At 43.0% G+C, this 13,080-nt stretch overlaps 1 protein-coding gene across 1 annotated transcript in view; it reads right to left on the minus strand.

Moving 5' to 3' along the window:
* The window catches only part of PDE6D (phosphodiesterase 6D), a 134,308-nt gene that overhangs the window by 34,039 nt on the left and 87,189 nt on the right, over positions 1-13,080 (minus strand). Inside the window, exon 2 of the mRNA XM_078667436.1 lies at positions 5,073-5,161. Coding sequence (XP_078523562.1) covers positions 5,073-5,161 — 89 coding nt within the window. The remainder of the gene's footprint in view (positions 1-5,072; positions 5,162-13,080) is intronic.

The following is a 13,080-nucleotide window of genomic DNA, read 5'->3' on the forward strand; positions in this document are numbered from 1 at the left end:
ACAGATAAGCACTGCTTTCGGAGGTAGAGCTTGGCAACTGTATCTGTAGAAAGGCTGTGGAGACCTCAGGTGCATAAAGAGGCAGCAGAGGATGTGCATACAGATGCCAAACTGTGTACAGAGCATTGCTGGAGGACTCCTAGAAGGTATAAAACACCAACATATGGTCTGACAAGAAAACTTTTACTGCAGTAATCACAACCGACCCGGAGGAATTCAACCTATTTCTGGCCCTACTAACTCCACTGGAACTACTCAGGATGCCATACTTGCGCCACTCAATATGTGAAATAGCAGGTTCTACTCAACTTCCCAAGTTTAAGGAGGAAAATGGCTGTGCTAAACACACAACTCTGATTCAGACCATTATATCCAATTAGACGGACTTAAAATTTACAGTAGACAAGAACTAAGTAGTTGCTGTATTGCTTCTGGATCTATCAGCAGCATTGGGCATAGTTCACCACCGCACGACTACTACAAAGACATTAGTCATCTTGGAATACTTGAAAAAAAATCTAAAATGGATTGCCTCTTACCTCAGAGGCAAAGTGTAGTATGCCTACATCAGCTCCACACATGCAACACCGAGGCGTCTCCTCTAATTTGCAACTTCCACCCAACACCCTAAGCCGGGTGATAATTCTACCTCACCCTGTACAGTTATGCATAGGATTTCCAAATCATTCTAAAAATAGATGGCCTGGAAGGCCTCTACAATTAAAAACTTGACAACTGCCTGCACCCAATAAACGCATAGATGATGACAAACCACTTCGACACCTCAGAAACAGAGATCATGACCTGTGAACAATAGCAAAAATTCGAGTCCAGTGACTAAATACTCAAGGAACTCTAGGGCGCTCCAGTGATATCACGCGAACTAAAAAACCTAGTGATAATCTAGGATCCAGAAATATCTTTCATACAACATGGCAACACATTAATAAAGAGCACCATCTACAGAATGAAAACAATTAGACACATCTTTCCATAGTATGGAGACCAACAAAAGCTGGAAGCTATCTTCAATCCTGTAATCACCATGCTTGACTAGGCTAAGAGACTAGAATTTGGCACCTACAGTTTCACTGTATGTAAAATACAAATAATCTAAAAAGCTGCCTCAAGACTCCTCAGACTATAACCAAGAAGACACATGACTCCAGTCCTGAAATCACTCCGCTGACTACCTGTAGCTAGAAGAGCAATGTTCAAGGCACCCAGTGTCATCCACAGAGCCTTCCAAGGAAAAGGACCACTATACAGAGTATTCAAATTCAAGCAATACAAACTAAATAGGGCAATGTGTTCCAAGCGCGCACCTCTGATCATCATACTGGTTACTATAAGAAATCCACAGGAGGCACTGCTTTCTCGGTACAAGTCACCAAACTCTGGAACTCACTAACAACCAAGATTCGAAGCATCCAGGAACATTTAAACTTCAAAAGAGGTGTAAACATGGCTATTTACAAGACAACTATCATCCCACAATTGTGGTGTAGAACCTGGAATAGTAATTTTTCCTTCAAGTACAAACTACAGTTCACAGATGGAAACAGTCCAACCAGCACATAACCTTTACATACAGGTAAGTTATGAAGGACTGACCTAAGTTTTGCCTAGGAATTATATAGTAATGTCTGTAACACTCCTCATCCTCTCTAATACCATAACACACAAAGGTCGGGAACAGACTGTAGTTCCAAAAGGCTGCATAATTCCCTTTTACAGCTTGACTGACGCTCACGTAAGGCAGTAAACTTATGGATCATATCATGTCCATCACCCAGTACTCTACCAGTCCACAACAATAACTCAACCATCACCAACTGAACTGACATGGAATAACTGAAGAGATCTGCAACATATATCGCGGGCCAATGGAGGGCTCTAGTTTATTCTACAAATGCAATAACATGATATATGGCATGAGAGAAATAAAATTCATCCCAGGAGATCTCCCCAAACATCTCACCTTCTGACCTATGCCTGGCTCAGAACAAACTTTACACAACAAATCTCAGAATGGGCAACCCAATGCAGTAATAAACTAAACAGACTAGGATTATAAGAGATACTATAAAACAATGTTCTTCAAACCTTTTCATGCTGTTGCGTCCCCTCAGCATATTCACCCCACATGCCCAGACAGAGACAAAAAAAACAGACATTATCACACACTTACTCTATGAAATGCTAAATACTGCAAGCAAGTTAAAGAATTGTACTGAGGCTTGAGGGCGTATCCTCCACTACGACTAACACAGGCGAGAAGGATATTCAAAAGTGCGTTTCATAACACCACAATAAATATCGGTAGAGTAAAATACTGAACACTGCAAGCAAGCCAAACATTTCAAGTAAGATGTCGAAGTAGAGAGATTTTTAGAAGAAAAGCCTTCCAATAAATCCCATAAGTAAAATTGCAAATCTAACATAAGAACAAGGATCCTAAAGGTGTGTGGGGGGGGGGCTTTAAATAGCAAAAATTGGTCTTCACCCTCACATTATATTTTTTCACTTTATAATAGCTAGCCGACAACCGACTACCCCCATCAGGCCTTCAAACGGCCTCCGTCGGGCTCTATATTCATGCCCCGCAATTTACAGGAAAAAGCACTGACAGATTAATGAACAACGCCCGTAAAACCAGTTAAGGTGATGTATGTTAAGGATGCTGTTCAGCTTTACATTTCACCTCTTTTACCTAGCCTTGCCTTCCATAAGAGTGTTGCTTTTCCCAGCATGTTTGTGGATCTATAATTTTTTCCATGTAGAATATCACTCAACATGGCCGTCCTTTTAAATGAGAAAGCTGGGCCTATGCCCGGGGCGCCAGCTTTCAGAGGGGCGCACCATCTGCCTCCATTGAGGGCATGTACTCAGCAGTCTTGATCTGGCTCCGAGGATTCAACTTACATTTTATTTTATTCATTTGTTTTTCTTTTACGTTTCATAGACAATCGAGTTTAACCCTCTCCTAACCGCCTTCCTTGCCCATCCCCTTCAATCTATCTTGCACTCATTGCTCCACACACCCCCAACTCGCCCCCCATCAACAGCTTGGCACCAGAATGAAGCAGCTGAGCTGTGTGTGATTCAGTAGAGTTGGGGTGGGGGCAGAGATGCTTCTTGTGTTGAGTCTACTCACTTCTCTGATGTAACCAGCCAATAACTAGCCTGTGAACACAAAGTGACCTACTGTTGCCTTATTTTACGCACAATCAGCAGCGGGGCCAAATTTGGTATCGCCCAGGGCGCTATCCACGCAAAGGCCAGCCCTGCTCTTGAACAGTGCGTACTGTGAACCAGATCCCCTCTAGGCGCTCTGAAGGGGGGCTGAAGGCAGAGCAAGTTTCTCACAGAGCCTGTCCATGGGCCATACAGATATTCAGAACACAAGCTCATCCAATCCTTTGCCTCTCTGCACACCACTGGCTGTTTTACATGCCATGGATGGTATGTGGAATGATGCAGTGTAGAGTATGTGTTGTGAGTGTTAGTGGTGTGAGGGTGTGGAGAGAGCACAGTTTAGTGGCTGCGATTGAGAAGCTTATTTGTGAAGCATGTATGTAGAAAGATTGTTGAGAAAGCTCAGGGTGCAGCTGTGCAGACCTGGAGGAAGGGTGGGCAGAGAAGACTTAGCATCTGAGGAGAGGGATCTCTGAATTGCTTGTGGGACCCTAATGTGTGCAAACAGAATGACTGGTAAAGTGTGCACTACAGTTGTAGAGCAGCGCAGGGAGTGGGAGGAGCACGGTATGTGGTCAGGGTATATAGAGGACAGCGGAGTGTGTAGTGTGAGTGAATGAGTGCACAGTGGCTATAAATCAGGGTGTGAAATGCGAATTGTGGTGGATGGCTTATTTGTCTACTCCAGAACACCTTTGCTCCTTTAAATAATGCAAGACATTACCATAAAGGAGCTCAGGTTTATTAATAGCAAACAAAAATCCCAATTAAGCCAACAGCAGGTCTTGAGAATGACAACTAGTGCTGTACTTTGGTCACGTTGTTTGTTTCGGTCTGGTTCTGCCACGTGGCTCGAACACCTCAAAGCAGACAGCTACTGCAAGCAACCAGAGAGATCATACAGACACTGTGTGTAGTTAATGTTGGGAGTAGCATATCAGGTGGCCACCGGGATGAACGGGTGGAGACAAGGCGCTTTGTTCAATTCAGACATCGACTGGAAACAGAGGGCGACTCACAGGAGAGGTTTTGCCTATATTTTGCACTAATCCTTACGGCCAGTAGGAGTCACCATGGCTGAGTAAGGTCTCGATGAATGGTGTGTCCAGCATTGATGCAGTGGCAAGAAAATTGCTGCCCTGAATAAATTGCCTAAAAAGTATACAAGGCAATGAAACATGTTGGCTTGTGGTTTTGGGTTGCATGATTAGCAACCAACCCCGCTTTTTAATCTGATAGGTTGCACGTAGTTAAAGAATAAAAGTGATAGTAACGTGCAAGCCTACCTTTGCATTACACATTTTGTATTTTAGTTTGCTTTGCACTTTTCCACTGCATTCATATGCACTTACCCCCCCTTTTTTTTGGGACACATTTATTTAAGGCTTGATGACCGCCAATGATGAGAACAGGGCTAAACTGGTGAGTACCGACCAGGTATCCCGATGGTGGTTCGCCCGTGAGGGGTCATCTCGCCTTTTCACATTTTTTCACAGTAGTTTCACATTATTGTGCTGTCCATTTATTTAGACTGTCATAGATGGGATGGAGGCTTATTAAATTGCCTTATAAACGGTGTACTCTCTACCTCAATTGTTTAAAAAGAAAGGGGAGATAATTGTAAAAGTTGCAAGATGACTTACACGTTTGAAAATATATGAAATTGCCTATGGGAACCCGGTCATTTTTGTTTGTATGACATCTTTAATTCTACCCAAGACATGTTTGAAGAGATTCGAGAGGTGCAGTTAAATATTAAGGACAGACTAGGAGAACAGACTATTAATTTAGACACAAAAACAAAATTTCACAGCATGCATAATGGATCTTCCATGAAACTCAAATGTATTAAGATTACAACATTCTAAACCTACCTTCGTGCTCGACTCCCGGGACGGAGAGGTCTTCTGTTCCTTGCCAGAGTATCTTCCCCGTCTCGGCATCCCGAAGGTTCATCCAGTTTCTGGTTGAAAGTGGTTAAGGATTCACAATCTTATGCTTGGATCCCATATTGTTGACAAGTTAAATATTCCAAAACATTTATCTTTTTTTGAAGGAATGCAGAGGAGTTAATGAGGCAGCAGAACAAGTTACTCACCTTCGGTAACACTCAATGTGGTGGATACACTAACTGCAGAATCATCACCTTGAGAATCTCCTCAAGAGCTAGACTGGATTCAGAAAACCTTTTGCAATCCAGCTTGCATGCCGGCAAGTGGCACATTGGTTTCAGTCACGACTCCATCAAGCCTCTTGACATGAAGAAACAAAACCACATATAAGCTCCAAGCCAGTGTGCAGAAGCCTGCTTACACCATAACATAATCTTGGCCACAAAACGGGGAGCATCACTGACAAGATGAGTCGCTCAAAATCATGCAACATCTAAATTGGACCCAGATTCCCTCTGAAAAGTCAACTCCACAGAACAGGAGGAAGGGTGGGCAATGAGGATTCTACCTTTACATACGGTATACACCAGAAAGAATGTTACCCAAGGTAAATAACTTGTTCTTCTGATAGTTCCGCTCCCCCTCAGGAGGATCTCTGGGCTTAGATAACGCAAATGTATGCGAAAGGTAATCTATCAAAATAAAGTCCACCTCTGGCCTGCTTTTACTTTCCTCGCACCAGCAAATCCAACAAAAAGCTGATCATCTAGTCCACTAGGTACTCCTTAGTAGTATCAATGTAAAAACGAACTGCCCACCTAGGATACTACCGGTACAGTCTCCCCTCCTCCTAGAGGGATGCAGAGGAGAGAATAATATAGGCAGCGTGATGGACTGAACTTTTGCATGTCAGACGGCAAAATAATTGTCAGAAGAAAGGAATAACGCAACCAAGGCATACATTTATCAGGAACAAAAAGGTGACAAGATTGATAGTGTATGCAACTCACAGGTACAACACTGAAGACCATATTTCTTATTGTCAGAGTCAAGACCTTTGTAGTAAATTACTTCTCTACTGTTCTCACTGAATAGAATGTCCATGACATGACATGACATGACATCATAGAATGCTGGGGTGACTCTCAGGCTCACAGTGTCAGTTAGTCAACTCAGGGTGAGCTGCTTGGAGCTTGCTCCTGGTGGGGTTTTACCTTTACTTCCTATCTTCTCCTACTTACCTATCCTAGAAGGAATCTACAATAAAGGATTATCTACTTACACAGTTGGACTGTGCATCTTCCTTTACTACAACTTGGCGACGAGGATGGCTATCCTGCGGTGTACCCTATTTAGGGGAGGTTGTGTGTTTGTGGATAGTCAATGCCCCATTTTAGTTCCCAGGATTACTATCCTGCGGTGTACCCTATTTAGGAGAAGTTGTGTGTTTGTGGGTAAGTCAATGCCCCATTTTAGTTCCCAGGATTACTATCCTGCGTTGTACCCTATTTAGGGGAGGTTGTGTGTTTGTGGGTAGTCAATGCCCCATTTTAGTTACCAGGATTACTATCCTGCGGTGTACCCTATTTATGGGAGGTTGTGTTATTTTACAGGGTTAGTACCCTGCGTTGTTCCCTATTTTTGGTGGAGATTGTTTGGGCACTATGCTCCGGTCGAAGTCTACCTGCTTGGAACTCGTGGTCAAGGGTTTCATGTTGGTAGGACTTTGAGTTTCGAGCCGTACCATATTTTCAGTGTCAGGTTGCCTTTATCAGGGGAACTTTTAGTTTCTTTCCAGAGTGTTTTCTCTTGGGAATTTTTGTTATGGGGCCTACACTCTTCCAGTTGCCTAGAGTGAACTTTACCCCTGTTGTATTTCCCTCAAGGATCTGTGTCTACACTCATCTTTGTTTACCAGGGTGCCTACCCTGTGGTGTACCCATGTATGGGGAGGTTGGAGAGTGACCAACTTTCTTTGCTGCTTTGGTCTTGATTCTTCTAAGCCATGCTGTTTCCCAAAGGGAGGGGGATGAGGAATATAGTAGCAATATTTAGTTGTTTTTCTGTTTATCTAAAATTTAGCATCTTATTGCATTTCTGCTCATGCTAATGATACCTCATGCTGTACATGTCGCGCATTATTAGATTTGTGTATCTCATTTTGTACTTTCATGCAAATGTTATATTTGAGGTATCTTGTCTATCTTTCTCTCTATTCTGCTGTCATTCCCTAAGGAAGGAGGAAGTGTAATAAATTACTTCTATACTGTTCTCCACTGAATAGAATGTCCATGACCTGATAGAATGCTTGGGTGACTCTCTGGCTCACAGTGCCAGTTAGTCAACTCAGGGTGAGCTGCTGGAGCTTGCTGCTGGTGGGGTTTTACCTTTACTTCCCATCTTCTCCTACTTACCTATCCTAGAAGGAATCTACAACAAAGGATTATCTACTTTCACAGTTGGACTGTGCATCTTCCTTTATTACAACCTTCAGGTTACAACTGTGTGAAGTCTCAAAAGGAGGCACGCATCAGAAAAGTACCAAATTCAATTCTTACTGCAGCATAATGAAGTGTGGGCAGGGGAAAACAAGTAAAAGCCCCTTCAAAAAACATGCATCAGATGGATGACTTGAACGACGAGAGCTGAACAGCCAAACAAAGAAAGGTGAATAGAACTGATAAGTAGCATATAGGATTGCCCACAACAAAACCTTGTCGGGCCAACAAAAGAACAAACTGGACATTAGTCACTTAGCCTGTAGAGGGTCAACCTGCTTATCCTCACACCAGTTTACAAATTTCGACCAAAAGTCAGAACAAACAGATTTTGCCGATGGGCATCGAGCAGCCCGACACACTACTGCTGATGGAAAATCAAAATCACTCAGTTGGCAACTCTCAATCCCTAGACTTTGGTTGTTCAGGACTCTGCCAGGCTGCTGAGACCGCAGGCACTCCGGAAGAGGCAATCAAAGCATTAGTCAAATGCTGAAATTCAGGAGCTCTGAGTACCAGACCTGTCAAGCCCTGTTTGGGGCCATCCAAATGAGCTGAACCTTTTCACGCCTGACCCTCTTCAGGACCCATCGAATCAACAGCAGAGTGGGAAACACGTAAAGAAGGTATGAACCCCACTGTTGCAGCTCCCAGGGATGATCAAATAGGAAACTTCAAGGTGCAAAAGGCTGAGCATTGAACGTTCATGGAGATAGTAAACATATCTATCAGCAATGTTCCACTGGACGAAAGTGCCCTTTACCACCTGTAGATGCAATGCCACTGGTGATCGTCCATATCCAGCAGAGTTTGTCCACCCCAATTTTGAAAGAACCTGCAATGCGACTGACCATTCAGGAGCTCACAAGGTTCCTGCCCAATTCTCAGCCGCAGGGCCTCCAGACATAATGCTCAGGACTTCATTCCTCCCTACTTTTTCCAGTACCACATGGCGGTAATGCAGACCGTAAGGAAATAAACATACTTGTCTCTAGTGAAAAGAACAGAAAAAAAGCCTCAAGGGCCAGCTGGATGGCATACAACTCGAAAAGTTGATGTGATGGCGCTTTTTCACAGGATACTAGAGGCCAATGATCTCCACATCTTCCAGGTGGAACCTAAGCACACAGACAGAACATGTCAGACACCACCGTAAACTTGGTCTGGGTTAATGAGAATTATCTGCTGAGAATGAGACAGGCATTCACTATCCACCACCTCAGGTTGTGAGACACCAAATTAGAAATGCTGATGTTGTAAGAGGGGCACCGCCAGAGTTGGGCTTGCTGAAGCGTCAGCTAAGGGCAAACATATTTCAATTAAAGTGAGATGCCAGCAGAATGCACAAGACCAAGAACCAAAGCAGCCTCAGAACTAGGAAGGTCAGAGCAAATGCTTGATCCTGAAACACTGTGTTGAGCCTTATTATCCCAGACTTGTGAGGGTGGAAAGGCCTTGATACCACCATGTCTAGGATGGCCCCCATAAAAGGAATAGTTTGCACAGACCGAAGATGTGATTTCTGTTCACTGATTGAGAAACCCAGGGTGACAGTAACAAAACCATCGCCTGCAGGTGGTCTGAAATTAGCTGAGGCACCTGCGCCTTCTGGAGCCAGTAATCAAGATATGGGATTCGAGAATCCCTAACCTGCACTGATGGGCTGCAACCATCACCATGATCTTTGTGAAAACTCAAGGGAACAAGGTAAGACTGAAGGGAACAACAGTGAATTGAAAATGTTCTGAACTCACCACAAAATGGAGGAACTGCCTGTGACACTGCAGGATGGGCACATGGATGTGTATGTCCTGCAAGTCCAAGGACACCATCCAATCCTCAAAGTACAAAACTGACAGGACCTGAGCAAGTGTCAACATTTTTAACCCGAAGAATGCATTCAAGATTCTGAGATCCAAGATCGGTCTCAGTCTCCTGTACTTTTTGGGGACCAGAAGCATCAGGGATAACGCCACATATCCTCAATTGCCACATTGCTCCTACTATTGGCAAGCAAGATTTGATTATCACTGAAGAGGACATTGGCAAGATCCACCAACATGCCAGTAAAAATTGGGGGAAGAAGTGGGGGAGGAGGGGCAGCAAAGACAGACGACATATCTGAACAGAACAATTTGAAAGACCCACTGGCCCAAAGAATTTGCATGCCAGTCACAAGGCAATTTTGAATTCTGCCTCCCCAAGTCTTGGATGGTAGTGAGAGGAAAAACTAAAGTGGCTTGGCAATGGTGGCAGGTCAACAGAAGAAAGAAGAGGACTGGTACACCTGTTGGTCTTGCCACATCCTGGCCACCTTAAACAGTCTTGGCAAAAGAGTAAAAAGGTTCCAGAAGACCTCCATGAGGTAGGCAAAATCTCATATTCTAGAGATGATGGGCAATGTGACCATGAAGGCCCACAACGTTTAAGGACTAGAGTGCCAGGAGAAGTCCAAGAATACATTTTTGCCCCGTCATATTTCTTAGATTGCCTGTCCAGCGGTGCAATTGGTAATTCATTCCGATTGACATTACTAGTAGAGATTGAACAATAAAGCTCTGGGAGTTGGATGCTCCATCAAATATGTCACGTCACCAGGTGCGGGCCTAAGTGAATGAGCAACCAGGTCACAATGGTGGTGCTGAAAAAACGTCTGGACCAGGCTACAGTGGTGAACTCAGCAAGGGCATGGTGAATGGAAGCAAGGGTTTTGAATTTAAAAGCCCAGGCTTCAAAGCCTCTGTCAAGATTGGCTTAGTCTCTACAATGGGGAGAGGAATTGGCCCAACGACCAGGGCAGTCGACAACAAATCTGGGGAACTGGGTTCGAGTCTCGGAAAGGACACGCAACATCCTGTGATTCTGGGCAAATCACTTAATCTCCCCATGCCCAACAAAATTGAATGCGGGCTCATGTAACGCAACTTGTACAGCGCTCTGATACCCGAAACCTTCGGGTCAAGATTGCACTATATAATACTCCGTAAAAAAAGAAATGGTCAACTGCAGATGCAACACCTCTACGGCTCCACACGACACCACTGCAAAAGAGGTACTTTCCTCACTTGGGTCCGTAGGGGAGAGTTTAATTTAATTTCATTCTACTGGCATTTTGTAGGTCACGGTGTAGGTCCGTATTAGCGTAATGAGAGGGAAGACAATCAACTTTCTCCTTATCGTCATCTTTTATAGGAGGAATCATTTGATCATATGGAGTTGGGAAGGGATCTACAACGGGCACTGGTACCTAACTAAGTGTCACTGGGAGTCAAAGCCCGGCCTGGTGCCAGAGGTGGAACAGGGTCAGTTGCTGCCTGTAAAGAATTAACTGCCGAAGACCAACCCTATGTTAATCAAGTTTTTAATAAAGATTGTAATCTCCTTCCGGCAATGATTTCAAAACACACATTTCACAGGAATGTTGCCAAGCTTGTGGGCTATTTATTTTTCATTAGTGGAAAATACACTAGCCCTGTTCATGACAGATTTCAATTAATAAGGTTGGAAGATATTATAGTATATCAGGGCATACAGCAGGAGGATGTTCTAATGTTTTAAATGAACATTTTCCAAGTTTAAAAAATAGAATATGAAAAGTACACACCATGTAACATGGTATAGAGTTCTGCTGACACTCATGGATGATTAACAACTGATAGAAACCGTACATTGGACTTATGAAACTAGGGCTGTGCAAATGATAAACTATGCTTGTGTAACACCCCGTGTAACAGTGGGAAACTGTAAACCCTGTTCTCTCAGGGCTGGGTGACAGCAGCGAAACACTGTTGGGCGGTGGCTCTTGTCAATAGTCCTGCCCTGTGACTACCAGAATGTGACAGGGTGTGGGGGTACACTGGTTGTCGAAACTTGTTAGAAACGGCAAGCACGCAGCAGGTTTCAGACCCTGCACAAAGGCAGAAATGTTTCTGCTGCTGTACAGGACCCCTTTTTTGTTACTCTTTTTTTATATAACATTTAACCTCAAGATTAAAGATGATTAAAGAAAAATATGCAAAGTGCTAACTTCACACCGTCACAGAAACCCCTACATATTAACACACGCATTACATACACAGTTGCCCATGACTAATTCAGTCTATATACACAAACGTAGATATTACTGTGGAACAATAGTGCATTAGTGCCACTACTATAGCTCATATTAAATTACCCTTTTCAAGAAGAATTCAAAATCCTTTATTTGCTTATCTTAGACTAAAGATCACAAAATGCTGAGTAGTCTTCTTGGACACACGTGTAGCAATGTATACCACTTTTCATGAACACACAGCAAGTTTCAAAGATGATTTTTATGAAAGCCCTTTTTTAACACTATTCCAACATGGGTTTCTTCATAGATAACATATCAGTCCGATTCTACTTCATTGAAGCGGTGTCCCAAGTGGCTTCATTGGGCTCTATTTTATTTAGTACATACATCGGTCCACTTGAGGTCCTCAGGGAGTTTGGTCCAATTTTCTATGCATATGCTTACAGCACACAAATGTTGGTGCTTGTGGAAGACTCTTTTGGTCAAGGCCTCCAGTTGCTTCTAAACATGTCTAACCTCAAGAGATTTGTAACATTGTATGAGTCTGAAGTGAGGGAATAGTAAAAGGGGAGTAAATTTAATTCCTCAGCACTTCAAGGGCAAATCAGATGTTTGACAGTCATTAGCTTGAATTTGAAAAAGCATTTTTAGACCTTTCCTATGCGCACTTGGGCAAATCCCTGGAAAGATTACCTTGGTGACTGCGGCTTAGTGCAAAGTATTTTAGGGAGTTTTTAATAGATGATAAAGTGCTATTTGTTCGGTGGGTGACAAACAAGTTTGAGTTTCAACATGTAGGGTCCACCTGGACAAATGTTTGTTACTGGATTAGAAACGTTGTTCTTTGTATGTTGTTCTGTATGATTTTATCATTTTATCACTTTTGTGTGTTAATAAGATACATTTACTGAAAAGCTATAGTAAATTATTGCATTACAGTTTAACAGAAGTTGTGAGGAGTGTCCCATGTACATATATGGGAATAAGAGACTAACCTGATAGACGAGGACATAGGCAAACAAAATTGACTATACTGGGTAAAGCTATGGAACATCGCCCCATTCCATCCAGTTGTAGTAACAAGATCACTGCAGGATATTTTAGTTCTTACATCATTAGAAAGTGTGACATTACCTCGACTATCTGATGAAGGAATGTAATATATTCCTAAATATAATAAGGTAGAACGTGCATTACATTAAGTTCCATGAAGATCACAGAGAATCCAACGTCATCGAGTACAAGAGAACTCAAATATGAAACTACTAGTGAAGAAAAGAATGAGCCAACCAACAAGGGATTAAATTCCATCGTCGTTCCTTAATTCACAGACAGCAAGCAGTAACTATTCACCAAGTTCAGACTATGTACCACTTGTACATTTTCAAAGACAATAAACCTGGCCATTGCGAGCTGGTGTCATGGTTATTTTTTTTTA

The sequence above is a fragment of the Lissotriton helveticus genome, chromosome 11 (genome assembly GCF_964261635.1).
Source record: "Lissotriton helveticus chromosome 11, aLisHel1.1, whole genome shotgun sequence".
Lineage (NCBI taxonomy): Eukaryota > Metazoa > Chordata > Amphibia > Caudata > Salamandridae > Lissotriton > Lissotriton helveticus.